Here is a 27,728-nt window from a genome sequence, read left to right on the forward strand (position 1 = left end):
GTCATCTGGAAACGTACTGCACTTGTAGCCATGTTGCTGTGAATGCAGACTTTAGCAATTAACTGATGATGTTATCATCGTCTATGGAAATAATATCAAAACTATAAAAAAAAGACCCAAAGGAGTAATAAACTGAACATGTGTTCCTCTACCACGGCCATGTTTTTCAGCCAGGGTGATCTTTGAACCAGTGAGTCTCATTAGAATTTCACTGTTTCATCAAAATGGTTTCAAATGTCAGAATATAGTGTGTTTGTACGGCTCTGTCTCTAACTATCTCTGTGTATCTATGTCACACACACAGAATGAAATGCTCTCGAGCCTTTACTTCAGAGGTCCGATCTGGCCGGTACCGTACTGTAATATAATATGCTTAGTCATCAAAACAGCAACACATACAGACACACTCTCACACACCAAGTGCAGTCCAAATGAGCGCCTGCCATCCAGATCTCCAAATGCAGTCAGACAACCCCCTCCAATCGCCATCTTACCCCCCAATGCCAAATCCAGCCAGTGGTGGCTGTTTGTTTCCATGACAACGGACTGCAAGTATTATATCATCATCAGTGAGTAGGGAGCAGGGCAAAAGTCTGCCCATTAACTGGCATTCCCTCCCTGTGTCCTTCCCTCTTTGCTCTGTCCCACTCTCAAATACAAACACCCCCCCCCCCCCATCTGTGCTGACCGAGCCCTGCCCTGTGTTACGCAAGACTTCCTAGCTCTAACGGGTAAAGGTGACATCATCACCGGGAATATTTCTACATATTGTAAAGTCTAACATTAAATATGTCCTTCCTCTCATTATCTGTTTTCAGAATGAGCTGTCTGTTTAAATTATTATCAGTAATGAAACATTAACCGTGCTGCTTGCATTAACACAACCACTCAGGATAACCCACTTAAGATACTATGAATAATTCACTTATCAATGCATCAACCCTCAAATCAACCATTAACATGCATGTAGCTGTTTATCTGTTATGCTTAATAGCACAATTAGGGTCGGCGATATGATGGTACAGTATGTACTGTGAGAGATTTGAAAATAAAGTCCAACTTTGCTACATGTATTCTCGCGGGATCTCATAATTACCGTATGATCTCGCAATGTCACAAGATTACGAGAGACAGAGGTCAGAGTGGTTTAAAGTTAGTTTTGCCAGTGTTTTCTCAGCTTTATCAAAATGAATACAATTAGGGAATCCTGAAGGAATCGTTTTTTTGTTTTTTATTTCAGTATATTCTAAAACATTACATAAACATTTTGGTGATGTTTATATTGCACTGACTCAGGTCAGGCCATCATTTATCTGCACCTATAACACAATGACCACATACATTAAAGAATTATAGTATTCATTTTGAGTCTCTTTTTTCCCTTCAACATCATTGCCTACAATGAGGTACAATGATCCTGGACAGTGTCAGTGTTCATCATATCGGAGAGTTTACTGGAAGCCAAATGATTTGCTGTAATACACTGTATACACGTAATGTTAACCAATCAGTTTGGCTGGGTTCCAAATAAAGGACGTTCAGGACATGCAGCAAGCTAACGGTTGCTATTTTTGTAATGATAACTCTAGACATCAGACATAAAGTATTTGTAAAAAAACTACCAGGATCCAAATAGTGTATCGTAAAAGTATGGCTAAAAAGTGGATAATTAAGCTTCAGGCAGATGACCACTGTGCTGCCTTCTGAATGCTGCTTCTGCTCCTCAAGCCAATGGATCAGCGAGGCGGAAGCACTGGCTAATAGGGGAACATACCTGAGGCAGGGGGCTTTCTGCCTCTATATTTTACATGTAAACAGCAGAGATTGCAGGAAATCCCCAAAGACTCTCAAGCATTACTCCACCGTGTCACCCCCATCTCTGTGAAGGTTATAAATAGATGTGAAGGATGGAGGGAGGGATGACAAGAGTGGTCATCCACTGGGATGTGTACAGTAAGAGAGTTCCAGGCCAAGAGCAAGCGTTACAGCACCACCTGCATGCACACTTCCTCCCACTTCTGTCCTCTACTTCCCGCTCTAACAATAAACCCACACACTCTCCTACATGTATGGTTTCTTACCGTATGTTATGACATGGTGATCTGTAACTTGTGCTGAAATGATTAGCATAACGACAGAAAGTTCATCAACATTTCTAGTTAACAGCTTTTAACAGATTTTATGAATGAAAGAAAACTAAATACATTAATTTCTATTCTGCAGTGATGAAGTATGTTTTAGGTTGACCTCGAAGTAAGTATTCCAAGGGCTCCCGTGAAAAATAAACGATGGCATTTTTCCATTAGATTTCGGAATACTGCAGAAAATAAGCTCGGTTTGTTTAAATATGTTTGTCTATTTCTTTTTTGAGAGGCAATTTGTGTTGTTAAAGATGAAACTTAAACAGGTTCGGAGGGAGCTCTATGGAGTTCCCATTGTTAATGGTCGTGCTTAATCATTGTTTTGCCTTTCAGCTGTCTGAAAACTAGGAATGGAGTGGTGCAGGAATGAGTCTTACAACCTGGAAATGAGTTAGCATATTAGCACGTCGGACTCCAACACCTCAAAGTCCATTTTGATGTGTTTTTGGTAAGATGCTTGAAATAAGATCTGTGGTTTACACAAGCTGAAGAGATTTTCACGTTTGGTTCCACAACATAAAATACGTCGGTAAATACAAAACTGGTGAATGTCCAAAGCTTTTATGTGTCAGAAAAATAGTGGTGACTACTAAACTTTATCACGCTGAATAGTAGCCTCTTATGTAGTTATTTTATAGCTTACGAATGGGATTTTTAACCTTAAGCACCTCATATGCTACACATATCTTTAGTGTTGTTAATATGTGGAGATTATCTTGCCATATAAAACAAGTATCATTATATGTTGGTTTCCAAAGATCTTTACAATATTTCAAAATCCAATGGAACAATCCCATTGCCTTTTGATGAGCCCTCGTGGGAGCTCTAGCTATGCTAACTTCCGCATCAGCCAACACAAATATGTCACATCACTGCACCGACCTTTTTAATCTCCTGGTCATGGCAGCCGCAATAAATATAAAGGAACATGATAGAATTGTTTATTATTGAGGAGATTTAAGTGTAGTAATCGGATAAAATGATGTATACCATACCTAACCATACTGGCCAGAAAAGGATGAATGTAGGACACAAATTCTATTTGGCAAAAAAGTTTACGAAACCGAAGCTATTATGAAGGAAAAGGGTGTCTCGGAGCTCCAGCACAAGAAAAACAAGCCAAACAGAAGTCATGCTACAATTCCATTCGGTGCCCTCAGCGGCTCACAGTGGCTCCTTCCAAATTGCCTGGTAAATTATACGGGCATGGGATGGTGCAGGGAGGTGCAGCAGGGAAATGAAGCGGACGGAGGCAGAATGTGTCCCGCAGCAAGCTGGAGCCTGATTGCTGATTGATACATTGACTGCCACTGAGTGCGCGTAGTGAAGAAGAACAGGGACACCGGGATGGTTGCAGAAAGGGAAACAGTGGAAACTCACTGGCTTTATTATTGGTGTGTGTGTGGGTCTTTGCACGTTGGCAGGGTTGAGAGGGTAACTAAAAATGTATTACGTTACAATTACAGTATCTAATCTGAGTATCAATTACTTTCAGTTACTTTTGGATAACCTCAATATCAAATATCAATAAAATGGATAGGAACACAGAACAATGTTACCGAAGAAAAGAAATAACCAAGATATTTAGTATCAAAAATGTGTCCTCTGCTCAGAAATGTTATTGATAGGAAACCCTGCCTTTCATGAAGCATATTCAGGCAGTAGCCTAGTATACACCATCAATGAAACAGATGTGCACATACTACAGTTAAGAAAAGCAGGAATAAAATCTGAGCTGATAGAAAATGCTCCGTAATAAAATAGAATCACGTTACAACCCCCAACACACCAACACACCAACACCGATCCCAACATAATGCATAATGCACAGCATCCTGGCCTGTGCTCTGCGTGTAGAACATCAAACGCCATCACTAATGTTACCCAGAGCAGCGGCAGTGTAGCGACTCCCTCCTTGTTAAGCCTCGCAGTCTATTATTTTTGCCCACCTCTCCCCTCCTGCCACTTAAACACACTCTGCCTCAAGAAGACACTCACTCTGTTGCTATGGAGTTTGTGTTTAGACCATTAAAGTGGAGCAAACTTATCAGGCAGTGGCGCTGTTATTGATGAAACCGATCAAAGTGGACTGATGTGAATGCGTCTGTTTGAGCATGCTCGTCATTTAATTTGATAAGCTTTAAAACAAATTGTTTATTATCAACAATCGTCTATCAAATTCCTGAATGGGCATTGTGATCATACATCAGGGGCCATTTAGAGTGGTGCAGCAATGAGTCCTAAAACCCTGAAAAGACTAAACATATTATCAATTGAATGGTTTTTTGGACCTGTGAAATAAATAAAATATGTCAGAAAATACCTCACTCGTGAATTTCCGTACTTTAATATCTCATAAAAAACGCAGGTTGCTAACAAGTGACTAAATGAAATGACTAAACATCAGTGTTGGGACTAACGCGTTACAAAGTAACGCGTTGTAACGCCGTTATTTTTGGCAGTAACTAGTACTCTAACGCATTACTTTTTAAATTCAGTAACTCAGTTACCGTTACTACATGGTGCGTTACTCCGTTACTGCGTTAGTTTTTTTATATAGTCAACAGCCTGGCGAACAGAGATGAGAACTGTACTTAAGTACAGTACTTGAGTAAATGTACTTAAATACTTCCTGTGTCACATGCGGAGACGCGCTGTGGGCGTGTTTGTGTTGTTTACTAACAAGACTATCATGGCGGCGGCGGAGCTCAAGTCTAGTTTTTCCACCTGGAGATATTCTCACTATTTCACTTTTGTCGAGCACAAAGAAAATAAAGTTTCTGTTAAATGTAAGTTGTGTCCTGGCGGGTCAAAGAGCCTATCTACTGCCCAAACCAGTCATTCAAATCTCCCTCACCTCTCTATATATCTCATCATTTGGCTCCTCCTCTTCGATGGCGGCTGGCAACGCAGGGGGTCCTCCCGCCTCGGTCTTCTATGTCGGATATCGCGCATAACAGAGGATTTAGACGTTGTGTTCTTCATTGTATAACTCCACACGGCTCTTCTCCCCATACTCTCTTTCATGACTTTTTATTTAATGCATTTTAACGGCTGTAATCGTTGTTAACACAAAACCGGAAGTTAAGCTCACTGTTGATATTCCGGAGACTTCTTCCGGTAAAGCTTTTCAAAATAAACTTTAGCAACAACGTTAGCCACTGACGAATGCTAACCGGAAATGTTTTCAGAATAAAACAGTCTTAAGCTTAATGTATGTTTAAACTAAATAACGTCATTCAATCAATCAATCAATGTTTATTTATATAGCCCAATATCACAAATGTTACATTTGTCTCAGTGGTCTTCACAGTGTGTACAGAATATCAGTATGACAATACGACACCCTCTGTCCTTAGACCCTCACATCGTACAAGGAAAAACTTCCAAAGAAAACCCAGTTTAAAGGGAAACATGGGAGAAACCTCAGGGAGAGCAACAGAGGAGGGATCCCTCTCCCAGGACGGACAGACGTGCAATAGATGCCGTGTGTAAATTGAAAAGATAATACATTTGCAACATAGGTAGTCCAAATGTTTGGAAATGCATGTGTGTATAATAGGAAGATGAATCCACGAGGATATCCATCCAGGACCTATGATCCAGGACCACAGCCACGACTCAAGATCCAGCGCTCGCGATCCAGGACACAGGACCGCAGGATCATCCATGACTCCGGATCCCAGCGTATATAGACACCAAAAAGAAAGACATTTGGGGAAGCTGGGTTAATCGGAACATGAGAGTACACGGGTATAGACAGAGAGAAGGAAGAAGTAAGATGTCCCCCGACAAACTAAGCCTATATCAGCAAAACTAGGGGCTGAATCTAATCAGCCCTAACTATAAGCTTTATCAAAAAGGAAGGTCTTAAGCGCACTCTTAAAAACGGATAGGGTGTCTGCCGCCCGAACACAAACTGGAAGCTGATTCCACAAATGTGGAGCTTGATAAGAAAAGGCTCTGGCTCCCATTGTACTTTTAGAGATTCTAGGAACAACCAACAACCCTGCATTCTTGGAACGCAATGCCCTAGTAGGACAGTAGGGTATAATGAGTTCTTTAAGGTAAGATGGCGCCTGCCCATTAAGGGCTTTGTAGGCGAGAAGAAGAATTTTAAATTCTATCCTGTGTTCTATAGGGAGCCAGTGTAAGGCAGCCAGAACAGGAGTAATGTGGTCCCTTTTCCTAACTCTGGTTAGTACACGAGCCGCAGCATTTTGAATCAGCTGAAGCGACTTGATTGACTTCTTGGTACTCCCTGATAATAAAGAGTTACAATAATCCAGCCTAGAAGTAACAAATGCATGGACTAGTTTCTCTGCATCGTTTTGAGGCAAGATATGCCTGATTTTTGCAATGTTACGTAGATGGAAGTAGGCGGTCCTTGAAATTGATTTTATGTGGGCGTTAAAGGATAAATCCTGATCAAATATAACACCAAGATTCCTTACAGTCTCACTGGAGGCCAAATTAATGCCATCCATAGTTAGTATGTCTTTAGATAATTTGTTTCGTAGATTCTTCGGGCCAAGTACAATAACTTCAGTTTTGGTCGTGTTTAACATCAAAAAGTTTAAGGTCATCCACGTTTTTAAGTCCTTAAGGCAGTCTTGAATTTTATTTAGATGATTAATTTCATCAGGCTTGATTGATAAATATAGTTGAGTATCATCCGCATAACAATGAAAGTTTACAGAATGATTCCTTATAATATTGCCTAACGGAAGCATATATAATGTGAACAAAATAGGTCCGAGCACTGAGCCCTGTGGCACTCCATGGCTAACTTTGGTTGCGTGGAAGATTCATCGTTAACACGTACAAACTGAGAGCGTTCAGATAGATAGGACCTAAACCAGCCTAAAGCAGTTCCCTGTATGCCAACTAAGTGCTCTAGTCTTTGCAATAGGATATCATGGTCGATAGTATCAAATGAACATTGATTGAGTCATTAAACATTGATTTTAATTTCTTACGAAGGGGACAAAAACAAAGGAATATCCTTTTCAGGTTTACAGAACACAAATTGGGTTATTTAAAATGGTTTAATTGCAAACGGCAAAACTAGCAGACCCGGATTTTCCTTGTTTTTTTTAACTATCATTGCATCATCCACCAACAGTCCCTTTGTGCCAAAGTCATGGGGTTTGATCATGTCATGACACCTGTCATAAATATAATAAATTATATTCGAGCACAGGCCAAACAACATCGAAGTTTCAAGTTATTTTTGGAAGAACTGTCATCAGAATATGGCGATCTTTTTCTGCATACAGAAATCAGATGGCTTAGCAGAGGAAAAATCCTGCATACTTTGTTGGCACTTCTGACAGAAATCAAAGCTTTCATGGAAGCAAGAAATGAGGATACAACTGCTGTCTGACACTGGACCTGGCATTTCTAGCAGATGTGACAGAGAAATTAAACAACCTGAACTGCGAATTGCAAGGCAAGGGGAAGACAATCAGTGAAATGATTAGTGCTGTCAAGGCAAAACTGGGCCTGTTTCTCCAACAAGTGGAGCAAAGGAAAATGCAGCACTTGCCCTCTGTGCACAAAATGCTGGAAGAAAATGATACTGCGCCTGGGGCCATGGACATCCAGAAATACAGAGACCTCTTGACCAGGCTGGGTCAGGAGTTTAAGGACAGATTCACGGACATTTTTCGAGGCTGAAGCCGTGTGCCACATTTATTTCAAACCCCTTCATGGATGTGGACATATGTGACATTTCTGAACAGATGGGTGAGGTGTTCAATCTCAGTGCTGTTGATTTGGAGATGGACATTCTCAGTCTGCAAAATGACATCCAGTTGAAGTCACATAAGTCTTTTTCTGGAAGCTTGTGGATGCAAAGAAGTTCCCCAACATTAGCACAGGAGCCATGAAATGTGCTACGCTGTTTGGCTCAACATACCTGTGCGAATCTGCCTTTTCTGACATGAACTTTATCAAGTCCAAGTTCTGAACTCGTGTCACTGAGGCCCACCTGGATGACTGCATTCAATTCAATTCAAAAGCTTTTATTGTCATTGTACATATATACAACGAGATTCATGGTTGCTGCTCCAGCGAGTGCTTTAAAAACAGACATATTAAAACACAAAATAAAAGGTCTGACAGTTACGACCAGCAAGTAGTGCACACAGCTTCGGATCGTCAAGTAGATGACCAGGATTAATAAATAAATAAATAGATGAATAAAATAGAATTATGCTAAAATATATATATATGATAAATATTACAGTATACATAAAAACAGACCAGGATTATTGCACAGTGGGGATGTGGGGAGTTATTTGTGTGTGTTTAATGTCCTAATGGCCCATGGGAAGAAACTGTTTGTGAGTCTGGAGGTGCGGGCTTTCAGTGAACGGTAGCGCCGGCCCGAGGGCAGCAGGTCGAACAGATGACGGGCTGGGTGGGATGAGTCCTTCAGGATGGAACTGGTCCTCCTGAGGCAGCGAGACCTGGTGATGTCTTCCAGGGAGGGCAGAGGGCAGCCAATAATAATTCATCAGAGTGAACCTCTCGGGATACACACCAGATTACAGTGCCCTGGTCGACAGCATGCAGGGTCAGACATCTAATTAACCCTTGTGTGCTGTTCATGTTTGTGTTACTCCAATGTTCTGGTGTTCTGGTGTTCTCCAATGTTCTGGTGTTATCCAATGTTCTGGTGTTCTGGTGTTCTCCAATGTTCTGGTGTTATCCAATGTTCTGGTGTTCTGGTGTTCTCCAATGTTCTGGTGTTCTGGTGTTCTCCAATGTTCTGGTGTTCTCCAATGTTCTGGTGTTATCCAATGTTCTGGTGTTCTGGTGTTCTCCAATGTTCTGGTGTTCTCCAATGTTCTGGTGTTATCCAATGTTCTGGTGTTCTGGTGTTCTCCAATGTTCTGGTGTTCTCCAATGTGCTGGTGTTCAGGTGTTCTCCAATGTTCTGGTGTTCTCCAATGTTCTGGTGTTCTGGTGTTCTCCAATGTTCTGGTGTTCTCCAATGTTCTGGTGTTCTCCAATGTTCTGGTGTTCTGGTGTTCTCCAATGTTCTGGTGTTCTCCAATGTTCTGGTGTTCTCCAATGTTCTGGTGTTCTCCAATGTTCTGGTGTTCTTGTGTTCTCCAATGTTCTGGTGTTCTGGTGTTCTCCAATGTTCTGGTGTTCTCCAATGTTCTGGTGTTCTGGTGTTCTCCAATGTTCTGGTGTTCTCCAATGTTCTGGTGTTCTCCAATGTTCTGGTGTTCTTGTGTTCTCCAATGTTCTGGTGTTCTGGTGTTCTCCAATGTTCTGGTGGACCAACTGCATTATTGTTTTTTTTTTTTAAATCAATACAGCAATTTTCGTAAAAGTACTTAACAGATGTTTACTTTATCTCAATTACAAGCAATATAGACATGTATTGCTTAAGCATATACGGTTAATATTTGCCATTTACCTCTGTTAGATCACATTTATCAATACAAGTTCTTCTCGTTCTTTGTGATAAAATTGTTTATCTTGAACAAATATAAATGAAACAAGGTTTTTCATCACTATTGATGTGTATTTTTTTGAACAATTTGAAATTGAACGCATTCATGTCATTCCACCCAACACATCAGCCCTATTGAACACAGCCAGTCATGCCAGCCTATCCAACACGAGTGGCCGAGTTTTACTGTGTTGCATATATATTTCTTGCACTCGTACACGCACACGCACGCACGCACGCCCTGGCGACCGGACATCTTCTTCATAAAACTAATAATATGGCGTAATAATCGGGCAGCTCGATGTGTCGAACCATAAGATCTTGTGCGAATGAGAAAGTATATCAGTATATCGTTCGCACGAGATACTGTTTTGTTTTCCATGAACCTTTAGGGGCTCCGTACTATATAGCGAAAGTCTTTCAAGAATTGAAGTTTGGTAGTTAAAACAACATTCTTTATCCTCACAAACCAGGACAGATGGTGCCTGGGCAAAGCCCTCAGCTCTTTGCAGTCTGTATTGAGCCCTTGCTATTAGTATAAACAATCACATTTCTATTAAACCAATCCAATTGGGAAATGTGAATCATTACAATTGACAGAATTTGCACAAAAAAACCTAATTTGTAAGATGATCTGTTGGAGACTGCGTCTTTCTTTATTTGGATGCATCAATACCATCAAACCAGGTCTCTCCTAAGATCTCTTTAAAACATGTCTTTTCACAGAAAGAGTTTGATGGAAGTATCTTAGTCCAATTCCCCGTTGGTTGCCATGTAAAGAGGGATGTGAAAAATAGCACCTCTTCCTTTTCCCAGTACCCAGATCCCCTGCATCATTGGGCATTGTATACAAGTCTGAGAATAGAGGGTGCCGCTTATCAGAAACTATTATCAGTATATTCCCCACACACCTCTGAGATGCATACTTCAATTGTGGCCGTTGAAAAATGTGTATAATGGCAATCGATTTGCCATTATTCACCTTTTTAATTCCCACAACACGGTTTTTGTTTTCTCGTCTCTGGGTTTGGTTTCTACTCCACGTGACAGAGCTAGGCGCTGAGCAGCGTAGTGTATAACACACCTTGTTTACTTAAAGGACTTCAGTGGGTTCCTCGTGGGAGAGTGCGGTTCTGCATCACCTCTGCTCATGTCCTTACTACCTCTCCTGGGGAATCGGCTGCATGCTTCTTCCAACATTAATTAGCGCCATGGGTTGTAATGCCGGCTCTTTGAAGACTCGAGGAGAAAGTCAGCTTCAGCACTCTGTAAAGTTTGTTAGTTTGTTTACAGTCTTGTCTTTCCTCATGTTTCACTACAGAATGTCTGGCGATTCTATTTGGCATGTTCTATGGAACTAGGGCTTCACAATTCATCTAGAGTGAATCGAAAATCGCTACATGGATTGGTGCAAAATCCAGATGGCATTAAACCTGGAATATGGTTAAGGCCGAATCTGTGAAAATATCTTTCTTATGGAAGTGTTGTAGTGCTGCAGAGAATCACTATACTAGCCTACAAACAGCATTCTAAAAACGTAATACAGAATGTCTTGTTTGGCACTGTTCCTCTTAAAATATCAGAACATCATCGTTAAAATATTTCTCCAACGGTAATGTGAACGTTTAAAAAATTATCGTACCCTTTAGCCAACCGTGATTCATATCGCAATCACTCACAACGATATGTTCCCTTACCACCTGTTCCCAAATTGTGCAGCCCTAAATAAAATGCAATTTGCAAAAGCTATGATGAAAATAACCAATCCTCCCCACAACACGTATCTGGATGAGAATACAGATACATATAAGCAGATGGGTCAACAAGTAGTACATGTAAACTGTAGATGTCAGTTTGTCACTGTGATGCCCCTGTGGGGTCGTCTGGAGAGGGTGTGGCTGCACCCAGCTGCATTGATTACTGTAACTCGGGGCACCTGGGTCTGGTGCCCTGCAGCTATTCAAAGCCTCTCTGCCCCTCTCTGCTTTCTGATACAGGCACCCGGTTCGGAAGAGTACCGTACTTTTCGGACTATAAAGCGCACCTGCATTTAAGCCGCAGCAGCTAAATTGTCCGTCTGCCTTGCTCTCGTTCTGTCTCTCGGTTCCACTTTTACTTTGGCGCGCGACCTGTCTCACTCTTTTCCCGCCTCCAGCTTTTCCTGCTGGAGCCCGCCCTTAGAGGTGGCGGGCGCGGACCGGTCATAGAGCCCATGGTGTTACAGGTGGTTCATTTTACCTGTAAAATCCATAGATTTAGGAGGTCCCCTAGTGGCCGTTAGATGTACACAAAGTCGCGGCTTATATAGTCCGAAAAGTACGGTATGTTATTAGTGATTTCAGTTGTTTTACTTTGTGCACTTCCACACCCTCACACTACATGTTCATGCAATCCTCACCCTGCAGTCACCTTACTGATACCACTGACGTTCACACCTCATGCTTTACTTGTCTTGCACTTGATTCATTTGGCTAATTTGAATCACTTGCTTTAATAAACATCTTTTTCTGACTGTTGATATGGTGTGTGTCCTCTCTGTTGTGGCCTTCTGAGCCAGGGCATAACAGTCACCCAGGTAAGGTTCCTGTGTCTTGGTTCCCAACTGCTGTGTCAGGAGGGCTAGCCCTGAGGTGAGCATCAAGTCCTCATCCCGGTCTGGAGGCTGAGGCGGGGAAGGGTCCAGCATGCTTACAGCAAGCATTGGACTTAATGGGGCTCTATTATGCTTTTGGGGTTCCCCCTTTCCTGCAGTGTATTATATAGGCTTTTAAGTGGTCTGCAAATTCCCCTCCACAGAGAGTTTCTCTCTCACACACTCCCCACCTGCCTGAAACGCCTCCATTTGACTCCTTTGTTCACTTCCGTAACATAGTGACATCACTATGTAACAATGGCGCTTCTGTTGGCTAGCACTCCAACCAATTGTACATTATTTACTAAGAGGCAGGACATATCAGTTGACCAATCACAACAGAGACGGCCGGCCCTATACATTAAAGAGCTTTTGGAACATTAAAGCATGCAGACGTGTCGCAGTAGAGGCACTAAATGAGCATAATATTCCCACTTCACATTTCTCAAAACATGCAGTAATTGGTGTTGAGGTTGTTTTAGTTTGTTGGGTTTTCTGACTCTCATACTCTAGATCAGTACGACCGTGACATTTGTAACGTCCGTTTTCTTAGGCAAGGCCTGTAGTGTGTTGTTCAGGTTGTGTTCAAAATGTAAGTCGTGAAGAGTACAACATCTATCTTACATTTCAAAAGCTGGGTTGAAATGTAAGTGCTGCCTACATTAAAGGGCGCTCTATTAAATGTTGACTGTATCCAATGTTGTATTTTTTCATACTATAGAATTAGTTTTGTAATTGCCTTTTTTTTTTACAGTGAATCCAGTGTAGTCCAGTATAGGGGAGAGAGGGGTAAGTTGAGCCAGTGGGTAAGTTGAACCACCCCCTGTAACCAAGCAACGCCTTATAGTTGTAATCACGTGACCAGAAATTATGCAAGCTCCTCCCATTTCTCCTTGCCTGTGAAAGAGAGATCCTCATTGTGTTCTGGTAAGTAAACGTCAAAGTACATTTTCTAGATGTCAGCTATATCGGCTGTCATGTCAAAAAAAAAGTATCCAGGTTTAAACACTTATATTGTATATGTTGATGTGTTAGCAGTGTATTAAACCATGTGAATCATTAAGTCAAATATGACTCTGAATTGTAATGCTAGGCTATTTTTTCTAAAATGGTGGCGATGGGGTAAAGTGAACCACGGGCCTTGGGGTAAGTTGAGCCAGTTTTTCAATGGAGAAATGAATGAAAGTAGGCCAAGTTGAAAATAAGAGCTCATTGTAGGCTACATTTAAAGTTGAATTTACCCTGTGTTTGATTGGTAAGATGTATGAAATTGTATCACCATTTGTATGATTACTTTTCCTTTTAACATGTTAAAAAAAATCAATCAATTCAATCGAAATTTATATTACAAATATTTGAAAAACTAAGCTGGTATTTGGTTTGTTATTTATAGTTTATAGTTACCTTTAAGATTTGTCGTAGGTATGCCCAGGTTTGAACAGATATGCCCAAGTTTGAACAGTGGTTCAACTTACCCCCTGACCTGGATCAACATACCCCTACACTGGGGCAAGTTGAGCCACAAAACTTTTTTTTTTAAAGAAGTAATATTTTCACTGCCCTTGATCAAATATGAATTCTTATCATTGCCATTGATAGGAGACATCCTGAACTATAGGTGTGTGTTTTCATTTTTACTATGTGTCATTTGTCTTTGCTTAGAGGACAGCATAACTAAAAAATGGCTCAACTTACCCCACTCTCCCCTATCCTGTGTACTCCAGTATATCCTGTGTACTCCAGTGAATCCTGTGTACTCCAGTATATCCTGTGTACTCCAGTGAATCCTGTGTACTCCAGTATATCCTGTGTACTCCAGTGAATCCTGTGTACTCCAGTATATCCTGTGTACTCCAGTATATCCTTGCAAAAGAAAGTTACTAAACATCAAAACATTGATCTAAAATAAGACGTGTTGGCCCGATGGTCCAGCCCTAGACACTAGGGCGACTGTGGCTGCGAGGGAGTGCGGTCGTCTTTCCACCAGAAGGTTGTGGGTTCGATCCCAGCCCATGCAGTCAACATGTCGATGTCCTTGGGCAAGATACTTAACCCTGAGTTGCTCCCGATGGCCAACGGTGTGTGAATGTGTGTGAATGTTAGTGCGTGTCCTAACATACACTGCTCAGTGTGAATGGGTGAAAGGCATGTAGTATGTAAAGCGCTTTGAGGGGTCTTAAAGTCTGGATAAAGCGCGACATAAGTACAGTCCATTTACCATTTACAAGTATCGTCTTTCTCTCATCTACAGTAAGTTGTAATGCCTGTCATGAGAGCTGCTCGTTGTTTCCCTGCAGTCACTAGCCGGGCTGTATTGAATGTGTGCTTGCTAACACCGGCTTGGAACAGTAAATATGAAACACATCCATCTGCTCTGCTGCTTCGTACCCGCCGTGGCTCTTTACAGGCGGGCCCTGCATCGTGTTAAGAAAGTTAACTGCAGCCACTCCAACACAGTGAGACGCTGCAGATGCAAATAGGTCAGCATGGTACGACACGCGGAGAGTGGGAGGGCAGTGGGAAAGTGGGAACTATTCCTTCTGCTTGGATTGTTTCCATTGCATTATGTTGTCAAGGAGGTTAGGCTGACATAAGACCAACAGTAGGTGGAATGATAAGCTACGCAACCGCGCCTAACTTATTTAGTGTATCCCTTCATTGGTTTCACCACCTCTTGTTGGCCTACCTGTCTCTCAAGTGGCCTGTCTCTCAAGTGGCCATGAAGGACGCAGAAGGCATCCTCCGCTCTGTAAGATGCCTTTGATGTAACCTTGATGCTCCTGATTTAAACCTATGTCTTGTTTTATTACACTGCTTAGTTGAATACTCGATTCTAATTGGTCAATTGGGACATTTCAGAGGTTGGTGGTGAGGGGAATTGTGCAGCGATGCGGTCAGTATTAAAAAAGAACACCAGACCGGGTGATCGTGGAGCACAGCGTGAAGCGGGGGGTTCTTGATCAGCCGGGAGGACTCCTCAACGGAACTCTTCGCTCTTAATACGTATTGATTCTACTTGGAACTCACACACGTTGACATAGCTTGATATACAGAACACACGTGTAGCTCACGCTGTGAATGAGGACAACATGAAAGACAACATCGACCTCCAGATGTTTCCTTCACAAAAGTCAGTTTACAAACTAATGAAAAAGAAGCTTTGGAAGACAGTCGTTGGGTTGAGTGATTTGGGCCGATGGGTTCTGTTTCCTTCGCTCTCCGCACAGACTGTTTACCTGCATGCAAACAAAGGCTGCACGTGTCTTTGCTCAGTCCTGCGTGGAATGCTTACCCAACCAGGACTCTCACTTTCACACAATATTTAACATTCACACGCAACCATATTGAAGAAGACGTTTCAGAGAGTAGCATCATGTCCGTGGGACCACAGCATTCTGGTATGATGTCTTTGGCATGTCTTGGACACTTTGTAAACTTGTATCTCACCATCGTTGTTGCATACTTGTGTAGTAACTTAATATGCTGGTCTCTCTCTCATCGCTCTGCCCTTGGAATAGTGTAGGTGCTGAAATATGTAACGGGCGTTATCAGTAGCCTGTGCCCGGACGTCTGAGAGGCGAAGGCTCCTCATCACTCTCCAGCAGCCTGTCGCTGGTCTTGGCAGCCGGGGGGGGGGGGCTATGGGGCTGAGAGGGGGAGATGTCAGGAAGTCACGCAGAAGAAGGGTAGAATAACTCAGGCCACATTTAAAACTCCCCCCTTTTCACGTCCTTCTGCTTTCCTTCACACATGCTCTGTGTGCCAACTTTCCACTCCATGCTGCTCTCGTTATCTGCTGCTCACACACAGTTGCTCTCTCTCTCCGCTGTGCTCACACACCCATGCAGCGAAGCAGCGTGTGCACGTTGCGGCTTTCTCTCTGTGGTCTTCATCCCAGTTACCCTAAATACCCCTGGCTCTATTTTTACAATGCTCTCCTCTTCGCCCTCCCTTCATCCTAGTCGTCACTTTTTCAATGTCCCTAGTCTCCTGTTGTCACTCTCTGAGGAAGCATGCTCATACACAGTCCTTGGCAGGGCACAGTGTGACTGGGCAAGGTTCTCTCTGGGCAAGGCTCCTCATCAGTACACATGTTTATTTTCTCATAGGGTTGACCTCTGGTGTGCATTGGAAACGTGATCCCTACAGCACACTCTGCAGCAACACACACACACACACACACACACACACACACACACACACACACACACACACACACACACACACACACACACACACACACACACCACTGTATGTGAACTGTTCTAACCCCATGTGTCTTTCTCTTGCAGCGCTGCACGAGTTCCCCACAGACCTGTTCACACACCAGGAGCGGACAGAGGGAGCTGTGGCCCTGCACGTGCTGTGTGTAAGTGCCCGTCCCCCTGCATCCATGTTGATGTGCGTCTGTGTCCCGCAAAGACCAACACCAACACATCACTAACAAGTTGTGTGTTTCTCCAATGCCTGATGTGTCATCCTCCTCTGTACCACAGCGCTCTACTGAGCCACACTGGCCCGGTACATGTTCCTCCATTACAATTAGCATGGGCAAAGTCTATCATCATGCACACTCTCCTCTCGGCTGTCCTGTGCCTCGACTCCCCATTCCTCTCTGCTCTGACTCTTCTCTTTGTGACTCTTTATCTCTGACTCTTCTCTTTGTGACTCTTTATCTCTGACTCTTCTCTTTGTGACTCTTTATCTCTGACTCTTCTCTTTGTGACTCTTTATCTCTGACTCTTCTCTTTGTGACTCTTTATCTCTGACTCTTCTCTTTGTGACTCTTTATCTCTGACTCTTCTCTTTGTGACTCTTTATCTCTGACTCTTTGCTTTGACTCTCATCTGACTGCCTTTTTTCTGACTCTGCTCTGACTCTCCTGTCTTCTGCCCTACTTCTCTCTGACTCCCCTCTCTGCTAAGACTCTGACTCACCCCTCTGACACTCTCTGCTCTGACTCTCTTCTTTGACTCTCTTCTGACTCTTCTCCCCTCTTGTCTCATTCTGCTCTCACCCTCTTCTGACTCTTCTCCCCCCTTGTCTCATTCTGCTCTCACCCTCTTCTGACTCTTCTCCCCTCTTGTCTCATTCTGCTCTCACCCTCTTCTGACTCTTCTCCCCTCTTGTCTCATTCTGCTCTCACCCTCTTCTGACACTTCTCCCCCGTTGTCTCATTCTGCTCTCACCCTCTTCTGACTCTTCTCCCCTCTTGTCTCATTCTGCCCTCCTTTCAGACTCTCTTCTGACTTTCTGCTCTGACTCTTTCGTCCCCTGAGACTCCCAGCTCTGACTCTTAACTCTGACTCTCTCATAACACTTTACTCTGAATAGCCCCTGATTCTCCTCTTTTCTCCCCTCCTCCCTTTCCTTTCCCCCTCTCCCTACCTCCCCCCAGCCCTCTGCTCCGCCCATCCTCTCCTCTGGCAGTATTGCTTCAGTGCATGCATGACCACCCCCCCCACTGGCCTCTCAAGTGTTGCCCAGCAGGGGTCAATATGCAAGGTCAAGGCTATGATGCAGCCCCTCTGCCATCACTCGTATATGACTGGCACATGGCAGGGAGAATGTTCTAGTACATGATGACTCATGTTGTGCTGAACGTCTCTGGGGGGTGACTTAATGGAAGTTCAAGCATCTCAAGGGAACTTTGTATGCATACACACAGCAGTATACTCCACAATGGACCATGGGGCAGAGTATATTTCTGACATAGGCAATGTCATTCCTTCAAGTGCGCCCACCCTCAGAGTTATCCATTTCCTCCTGCAGAAGGGCAAATGGAAAGAACCTTTTCCTGAATCTGTGGGTATTAAAGTAACACAAAGCCCAACACAATCAGTATATCATCAAAAAAGGATTTCCTTGATCGAACCTTGACAATGATGTACTCTGTTATTTCACAGCAGGTGTTACTGTTCCTGGCTTTCTGGAGAGATTGATGTGCATTTCAGGACAGACAACCAGGGCTCATACCTGCACACTTTGTCCTACAGTTGTAATGCCTTACTTTTCAATCTTTGCGTTTTTGGAATAAGGGCCAGTCCTGGGAGAAAAGCTGACCCACTGTGACTGCATGTATTTTAACATGTAATATATCAACTGCAACTCCTGCGCTGACACTTTGAGTCCATGGGACTGTGCCCGATAGGCCCACTAAGTGATCCATCCACAGTGAAGGTATATTCTCAGCCTTGAGAAAGAAACAGTCTTTATTAGTGGTTACAATATACTGATAACGATAGTTTTATTGCAGTATTTTAACTTTTTCCAGTCCAATAAATCATTAAATGTAAACATTACATTTTCTTTAGCTGATGCTTTTATCCATAACAACTTACTATAAGTACATACAATCTTTAAGATTCAGAGTAAAACAAGTAAGAATCCTGCAAGTACATTTGTCTTCAATACAATTTTGATTCTTCAGTCCGTGTTGAAAGAGGTGTAGACTTTCTGCTGTACTGTTCTGTGTCAGTGGGCAGCTCATTACACCGTGTTGGTACAAGGAGAGCAAACAGGCATGTTTTTGATGAGGGGTATCTGGGTCCTTCTCGCAGTGAGGGAGTAGCGAGCTGCACAGCGAAGTGCTAGAGTGTATGGTTTAACCATGTTCTGGATGAAGGATGAGCCTGATCCATTGAAAGCTTGTTAGGCCACTGCCAGTGTCTTGAAGCAGATTTGGGGCAGCCAGTAAAGGGAGCAGAGGAGCAGTGGGTAAACTTAGTCAGAGGAAAAGCCAGTCTTGGTCCGGCACTTGGATGGCACTTGCAGGTAGAGCAGCCAGTGGAGAGAATTGTAATAGTCAAAGCGTGAAATTACAAGAACCTGGACCTGAATCTGCAATGCCCTCTTGGTCAAAGGGGATGTATCCTCATGATGTAGTAAAGGATGTATCTGCAGAAGCGGTCTGTAGCAGCAATGTTAGCACTGAAGGACAGTTGGTCGTCCAGTGTCACATCCAGTTTCTTGCAGTCTGAGTTGGTTAGGTAAAGCAGTTCTGTCTTATCAAGGTTTAGGGTTTAGATTATCCAGACAAGGAACACTTGGTTTTAAGATCGGGGAAGAGACAGAATCAGTTGAGTATGATCTGCGTAGCTGTGGTAGGGGATGCTTGAGAGATAATGACAAAATAAGTGTACAAAGGGAAAATAAGGGGACCAATGACATACCCCTGAGGGACCCCAGTGAGGAGTTGCTAAGACAATCAAAACTTCAGACGATAGATATGGTGTGAATCATTCTTATAGCATAACATTAGTCAGACAACAGATCAAACCTCACCTTAAGATGTTTGACTTTGGAACTCGTGGCACTTGTTACTCGCAAATCAATGCCTTTTTTTCTACCTCTGCTTTCTACTGAGCAGCTAGAATACATCCCCCTGAGACCCAGTCATTTGTATGTTTCCTCTGTGGGGGACATGACACTGACGCCCTTATTTCAAACACCGCGCATGCAGTTTGTGTTTGTCCTAATATAGTGTGAAAAACATCCTAGGCTTTCTGGTGATGTAATACACATGGGGATATGACCAACAGAGCACATCTTCTTTCTCTCCAGATGAGGGTAATTGCAGCAAACACGTTTATGTCAGTAAGGGAGATAAGGGAGATCACATTTTTAAAGATATAATGTTTCTGGTCTTCATAAGGGGACCTATATGTATACAATAACAAAGTGTATACATAAAATAAACATATAACCTACGTATACACATCAGGACTATACAGATTTGATGTTTTGTCTGACCGGGACTTGAACCGGCGACCCTTCAGTTTTCAAGTCCCTACAGACTAAGCAAGGATTCTGCATATCACCCGTCCTAGTATCAGGCGCAGTGGGCAGGTATTGTGTACAGCGCCCAGGAAACAGTGTGGGGGTGGACTGTCTTGCTCAGCAGTATTTTTCCGTGACTCATGGAGCTACTACCTTCCTTTGGCCACGAGTCACAAATGCTGTGAACTTATTCCAGTCATTGATCATGTTTTTCTGGTGTTGGATTCACATTAAAGACAGCAAAGTTTGAAACGCTTAGTGTTCGAGCTGAATGTTTATATCAGAGTATTTGACTTCCAGCTGCTGTTCCCTCGACAGCTGTACTCCTGCTGACCCCCCTCCAACTCTGCACAGCTCATTAAGGCTGCCATCATCCCTTCTAAGAAAAGACTCTCAGAAACACAACTCCCATATTAAGGACTTTCATGTCCGCATGCAACATAAACATGTACACACATGTACATTTAGTATGCACACATTTTATTTGAGTAAGCTTGAGATAGGGATTGAAAGTCTCATGTGACTCAGCACTGCAGAAACAGGAACAAAGGATTATTCCTTTGTTCACACATTCTTCGTCAGTCTGCCGTCACCACCTGGCACTTTCTCTCTTGATCATACTGTCTTTTATCTGCACTCCGTCTCCTTCTCTCCCGGCTGTGGGTCTTATCTATGATATGATGCCAAGGAAAGGTTGTAGCTTGTGTTTGCAGAAATACACCAGGGAAATAAAGAAACCTTTTCAATACAGCAGTGACAACCTTTTATCCAGTTACAATAAACCAAAACATTTTATTTTGGAGGATTGTTTATTAAAGGTGACTTCATGTCCCGTAGTGGTCAGTGCTAGCTTATTGCCTTTGTACACATATGATAGTTTATAACATATTTCTTCTAAAACAACAATATTGAATGTATTTGCCGGTGTTATTCAGGTGTGGTAGTAAGAGTAACCTCTAAGGAGTTGGTTTAAGCCTTATTATACAATATATGGTAACCAAAATGTACATTATTATATACTGTATGTTAGAACTAAATGTCTTAATGTCTTGTAATGGCTAGTGAATATTTGAATTATTCTAGCCACTTGCATATTTACCCTCTGATACATGTTGTTAAGCGGTGACCGTATCTGTTAGATCTGGGGTGTCAAACTCAAATTCATCGCGGGCCACATTAGCATTATGGTTGCTCTCAAAGGGCCGGTTGTAACTATATAAATATAAATATATACAAAATAATGTATTATATTACATTATTGCCTCTGAATTGGATTATTATCGGATAGGGTAATAACTTAGTAATTAACTACGTCTGAAAGCAGAAGTCCAGGGCAAATCATTCTCTCTTCAGTGCGCATGTCACAGTGCGCGATGCATTGTGGGACATGTTGTTTATGGGAAACCTGCTTCTGTAAAGTCGGCATGTAACCGCATAATAACGTATTATATTCTTTGCAAGCTCTTGCCGGGCCACGTCAAATGAAGTCGCGGGCCGGATTTGGCCCCCGGGCCTTGAGTTTGACACCCCTGTATTAGATACATTTGTACTTTAATGGGATTAGTGATGATTTCTATTTGTCTAATGTTTCAAATAGAAACACTTCAAAGGAAGTGGAGGCTCATGCTGATTGTAGGGCACCATATTTATTTTTTGGTGTGTGTGTGTGTGTGTGTGTGTGTGTGTGTGTGTGTGTGTGTGTGTGTGTGTGTGTGTGTGTGTGTGTGTGTGTGTGTGTGTGTGTGTGTGTGTGTGTGTGTGTGTGTGTGTGTGTGTGTGTGTGTGTGTGTGTGTGTGTGTGTGTGTGTGTGTGTTATTCATGAATATTCGATGTTGGATCCCTTAATGCACTGCATTAGCATGAGATCTTTGAATCTTTAGCTTTCATGACGAGACTCCCCATTTCATTGTTCATGGTAATCTATATCTAATATTAAAGCATGCTATACTTGGACATTCAGGGTACATGCAGAGGTCCGTTATAGATAGCATAACAAGCATGAGATTAGCAGGGAAAGTGAAAACATATCACAGAATGAACCACAGCGTGCTGCACTTGATGACCCTCTTAGCGTGGACTTTTCACCCCTTAGGATCCTATGTTTAAAGCACATCAAGCAGCATGTTCTTCCTGTAATATGTATCTCTTCTCTCTTTATAGACCATCTACATGTTCTGCGCTCTGGCCCTCGTCTGTGATGATTACTTCGTCCCCTCCCTGGAGAAGTTGTGTGAGGTATGAATGTCAAAAATTACATTTAAAAGGAATGACAACTTAGTTTCAAATCCGAAATATGTGTTTCTAACATTTTAATCTAAAGACTAAGTCAGCCATCAGTCAAATCAAAAGTAAAAAACACTGTGGACAATACTCACAGGCGCAATTTGGGGTGAAGTGTCTTGCTCCAAGTAGGGAATGAGTCCTTACCCCAAGTGAAGGAGTTCAAGTATCTCGGGGTCTTGTTCTCGAGTGAGGGAACAATGGAGCGTGAGATGGGCCGGAGAATCGGAGCAGCGGGAGCGGTACTGCAGTCGCTTTACCGCACCGTTGTGACGAAAAGGGAGCTGAGCCAGAAGGCAAAGCTCTCCGTCTACCGGGCCATTTTCGTTCCTACCGTCACCTCTGGTCATGAAGGATGGGTCATGACCGAAAGAACGAGATCGCGGATACAAGCGGCCGAGATGGGTTTTCTCCGCCGGGTGGCTGGTGTCTCCCTTAGGGATAAGGTGAGAAGTTCAGTCATCAGGGAGGGACTCGGAGTTGAGCCGCTCCTCCTTCGCGTCGAAAGAAGCCAGTTGAGGTGGTTCGGGCACCTAGTTAGGATGCCACCTGGGCGCCTCCCTAGGGAGGTGTTCCAGGCACGTCCAGCTGGGAAGAGACCAAGGGGTAGACCTAGGACCAGGTGGAGGGATTATATTTCTTCGCTGGCCTGGGAGCGCCTTGGGATCCCCCAGTCAGAGCTGGTTGATGTCGCCAGGGAAAAGGAAGTTTGGGGCTCTCTGCTGGAACTGCTACCCCCGCGACCCGACCACGGATAAGCGGGAGAAGATGGATGGATGGATGTCTTGCCCAGGGATGCAACGACATGCTGTATCCTTGGGTAAGACTCCCCAGATCTGAAGATGATGATCAATCCCTTGGAAAATGTCAGTCTCGTCATGCCCACACAAAGCCAACTCAAAAGCCGATTTCTCCATCGCCCCAGCACTGCACTTCAGTCATACAGTGTAGGAAAAGCATATATGCGCAAATAATTTTTAAATCATATTTTACACATATTTCTGGGTGCATTACATATTTTAAACGCATACATATTGACAATTTATATAATTAATTAGCATTATTATTATTAATAATAATGTGTTTGTGTGTGGTTTAGGGAGGGCGGCGCCCAGCCGCCACTGCACCCCATATGTAGATAAAAAAACAATTGATCTTTTATGTTGTTTGTATCAAAATGTGTTTTCAAACTTAGGTATTGCTAATTTTCCTTAAAAATTTGATTAGAACAAATAATTTATATCCATATAAATATAAATCCAATGTTAATAGGAGCTGTAAGAACTGTAACATGTATATGGTTGGTTTTACAACTATTATTTTTTACCTTTGTTTCTTGGGCTAGTTCAAGGTTCTTTATTTTGTCATACGAACATAGCTACAGTGTAGTTATGCCGATGAAAATAGGGTCACAGGCTTCTCCAACAGTGCAACACAATAACACAGATAAACAGACAAATATAGTTCAAGTAAATAAATACAAAAAGAAAAATAGTTTCAAAAAGTGAAATAAGAGTATAAGTTTTTGGAATGATATATTAGAGAAATAGATAAATAATTACTAAGTAGCAGATGAATGTTATGGATATTGTTTCAACAGTTCAGCGGCCTGCACTACGAAGCCGGATTTTCGCTTAGCGAGCTAACTTCAGGGTAAACTCTGGGTTTCCGGTCCTACGACGCTGGTTCTCTTCTTAGCGGGCTAGATCTCCATGGTAACCTATGCTGAACGGCTAACCTGGTCCGGACCAGGTTAGGTTGCAGGCTAAGAGATCAACTCAGTGAAAGCCCCGCCTGCTGACCAATCAGAGCTCAGTGTGCGGAGTTTGAAGCTATCAAGTCATATTACAGGAGAAAGGAAATACAGAAAAGCTGCCGTCGCAGGAAAGACGGCCGGCAAAAATCACCGACTGTGTGAACGTGAACATTAATAGAATATCACCTCCATCTTCAGAGCAATCTGACTATTATAACATTAGCGTTAAGAAAGCTTACTTAAATATCGGCCACACCATAAGTAACCGCATCAGAGTACATTAAGTACAGTCCGCGGCATATCACTTCATACTGTATCACATATCTCCTTATCTGAGTCAGCTGAGCCGTATCTGGCCGTGCAACACTCACAGTGTCACAGACTGTATGCAGAAGTATTATTTTAAGCAACACATAAGTTGACGAAACACTCGAGACAAATGTAATTAAAGTCAGATGGTGTGTTAGACGGGGCAGTGATATCATAAACCTGTTAATGTACGCATTCCAACACGTGTTCTGTTCCAGCTGTATTCACCTTGCAGGTGCAGCTCTGTGGCTCTGATCCTGATCAATTGTTTAAGTCATGGATGTTTAAAGTTTAACTTCTTCATATGTCTAATATTATAGTTCACTTTTCATTCAGGAAGTATGACGCTGCGCTGTCAGTACGCTTCTCCATGTTTGTGATTGGTCGAATGTTGCTAACCCCGCCTCTTTTATGTGAACGCGCACCTAACTAGATAGGGCACGGCTGGCTTGAGTTAACGAGCTGAGAACCAGCGCCGCAGGACCGCTTAGCGAGAGCGCGTTTGTTTTGGTTTAGGTAACCCGGGTAACTCAAACATATCCAGGTTATGTTAAACCGGCTTCGTAGTACAGGCCTCGGGTGTTTAGCAGTCTTCTGGCCTGTGTTATGAAGCTGTCCCTGAGTCTGGTGGTTTCAGTCCTGATGCTGTGGTACCGCCTGCCAGACGGCAGCAGACAGAACAGTGTGTGGCTGGGGGGGGGGATGGGGGTCTTTGTAATCCTGAGGGCTTTCTTCCTGAGCCGCTGGGAGTAGAGGTCCTCCATGGAGGCAGCTCCGTCCTGGTGATGTTCTCTGCAGCTTTCACCACCCTCTGTGAAGCCTTACGGTTGAGGGGCAGCTGCCGTACCAGGCCGTGATGCAGCCAGTCAGGATGCTCTCTCTGGAGCACCTGAAGGTTAGGATGCTCTCTATGGAGCACCTGTAGAAGGTCAGGATGCTCTCTATGGAGCACCTGTAGAAGGTCAGGATGCTCTCTATGGTGCACCTGAAGGTCAGGATGCTCTCTAGGGTGCACCTGTAGAAGGTCAGGATCCTCTCTATGGAGCACCTGAAGGTCAGGATCCTCTCTATGGAGCACCTGTAGAAGGTCAGGATCCTCTCTATGGAGCACCTGTAGAAGGTCAGGATCCTCTCTATGGAGCACCTGAAGGTCAGGATCCTCTCTATGGAGCACCTGTAGAAGGATCCTCTCTATGGAGCACCTGTAGAAGGTCAGGATCCTCTCTATGGAGCACCTGTAGAAGGTCAGGATCCTCTCTATGGAGCACCTGTAGAAGGTCAGGATCCTCTCTATGGAGCACCTGTAGAAGGTCAGGATCCTCTCTAGGGTGCACCTGTAGAAGGTCAGGATCCTCTCTATGGAGCACCTGAAGGTCAGGATCCTCTCTATGGAGCACCTGTAGAAGGTCAGGATCCTCTCTATGGAGCACCTGTAGAAGGTCAGGATCCTCTCTAGGGTGCACCTGTAGAAGGTCAGGATCCTCTCTATGGAGCACCTGTAGAAGGTCAGGATGCTCTCTATGGAGCACCTGTAGAAGGTCAGGATGCTCTCTATGGAGCACCTGAAGGTCAGGGTCCTCTCTATGGAGCACCTGTAGAAGGTCAGGATCCTCTCTATGGAGCACCTGTAGAAGGTCAGGATGCTCTCTATGGAGCACCTGTAGAAGGTCAGGATGCTCTCTATGGAGCACCTGTAGAAGGTCAGGATGCTCTCTATGGAGCACTTGTAGAAGGTCAGGATCCTCTCTATGGAGCACCTGTAGAAGGTCAGGATGCTCTCTATGGAGCACCTGTAGAAGGTCAGGATCCTCTCTATGGAGCACCTGTAGAAGGTCAGGATCCTCTCTATGGAGCACCTGTAGAAGGTCAGGATCCTCTCTATGGTGCACCTGTACAAGGTCAGGATGCTCTCTATGGAGCACCTGTAGAAGGTCAGGATGCTCTCTATGGAGCACCTGTAGAAGGTCAGGATGCTCTCTATGGAGCACCTGTAGAAGGTCAGGATGCTCTCTATGGTGCACCTGTAGAAGGTCAGGATGCTCTCTATGGAGCACCTGTAGAAGGTCAGGATGCTCTCTATGGTAAGTTATTATTACTTGTTAAATGTGATGACAGCAATTCATTTCAATTGAACAAAAGCACTTTTCTCTCAGACCAACAACAACCATTGACACGTAATGGTGAAATCCCAAGTCTGCAGTGTGTCTCCGCAGTCAGCCAGCTTTAGGGCATTACTTTAGGGCTTAGGCTCTTCCTGATCTACTGTTTGTCTCTTGGACCGTTCTGGAGTTTTAAATGGCAGCTGGTATTTCCTGTTCAGATGTGATGGCTTTGTGTGTCTCCTGGTCCTCTGCAGCGCCTCCAGCTCAGTGAAGATGTAGCAGGAGCCACCTTCATGGCCGCCGGCAGCTCGGCTCCGGAGCTCTTCACTTCCATCATAGGTATCATCTCCTTACCTCCTCTGTCCTTACTGTAATACATGCCACAATACTGAAGCTGCTGTAGGAAGGTAGCATGCATGGCTTTTAATAATGAGCTATGCTTTCATCTCAAGGTCCGTGCAGTAAACAACATGGCTGCCACTGAATCACATCACATGTACTAAGAACTAAACGCTTGGCAAGTTCTCTGGGTTTTTGTCTCCGATTCGATGTCAGTCATAGGAAGCATCGCACCGCTCATTCCTTTGCCTTTATTTAAGTGGGTTAACAGTTTTTGAATGAATTAGACTAGATTTCAGGTGACTTTTTTCAACTCGAAAATCGAAGTAAACAATTCATAAATATAATTATCATTAATACAATTTCAAATAATCTTCAATTTATTTAAGAGATCATAAACTTTGTCCAAATTAACTATTAAATGCCATTCATTTAATTCATATGATATATAACCATCAAGAAACCTTTGTTAAATAGATGATTAAATGCACTAATTTAACTCATCACTATAGCTCCTTAACTGAAGCATAACTGTTAGAATACTTTAAACATGAACACACTGTGCAACAAATCAAGCATGCAGCACCGTCAATAAAGGCAACAACAAATGCTCTATACTATATTTATTCATCTCTGGCACTGAAAAATAAATACATTTAAACCAAGGACAAATCTTTCCCATTTGGAATGACTTAAAGGTCCCATGTCACGGACATTTCTACTGATCATATTTCCATTGTGAGGTCTACTAAAATAGTCTGTGTATTCACTCTCTGTCCTACACGCCTTGTTGGAGCTCCGCCCCCCCCCTGTGAGCCCAGTGGTCGTCTGCGAGACAGCAAGACCCAGCCCGAAACACACACACACACCCGCAGCCTGGCTGGGAGTTTGTGTGTGTGCTCAGGCTGAGTTCCGCGG

The 27,728-nt window shown here is 43.3% G+C and overlaps 1 protein-coding gene across 1 annotated transcript in view; it reads left to right on the top strand.

Moving 5' to 3' along the window:
• LOC117447231 (sodium/potassium/calcium exchanger 3-like) overlaps positions 1–27,728 on the top strand; it is an 88,212-nt gene that overhangs the window by 43,421 nt on the left and 17,063 nt on the right. Inside the window, exons 3-5 of the mRNA XM_034083945.1 lie at positions 16,537–16,613; positions 22,185–22,259; positions 26,726–26,810. Of these exons, the coding sequence (XP_033939836.1) occupies positions 16,537–16,613; positions 22,185–22,259; positions 26,726–26,810 (237 nt within the window). The remainder of the gene's footprint in view (positions 1–16,536; positions 16,614–22,184; positions 22,260–26,725; positions 26,811–27,728) is intronic.

This window comes from Pseudochaenichthys georgianus, chromosome 1 (genome assembly GCF_902827115.2).
Source record: "Pseudochaenichthys georgianus chromosome 1, fPseGeo1.2, whole genome shotgun sequence".
NCBI classification, from domain to species: domain Eukaryota; kingdom Metazoa; phylum Chordata; class Actinopteri; order Perciformes; family Channichthyidae; genus Pseudochaenichthys; species Pseudochaenichthys georgianus.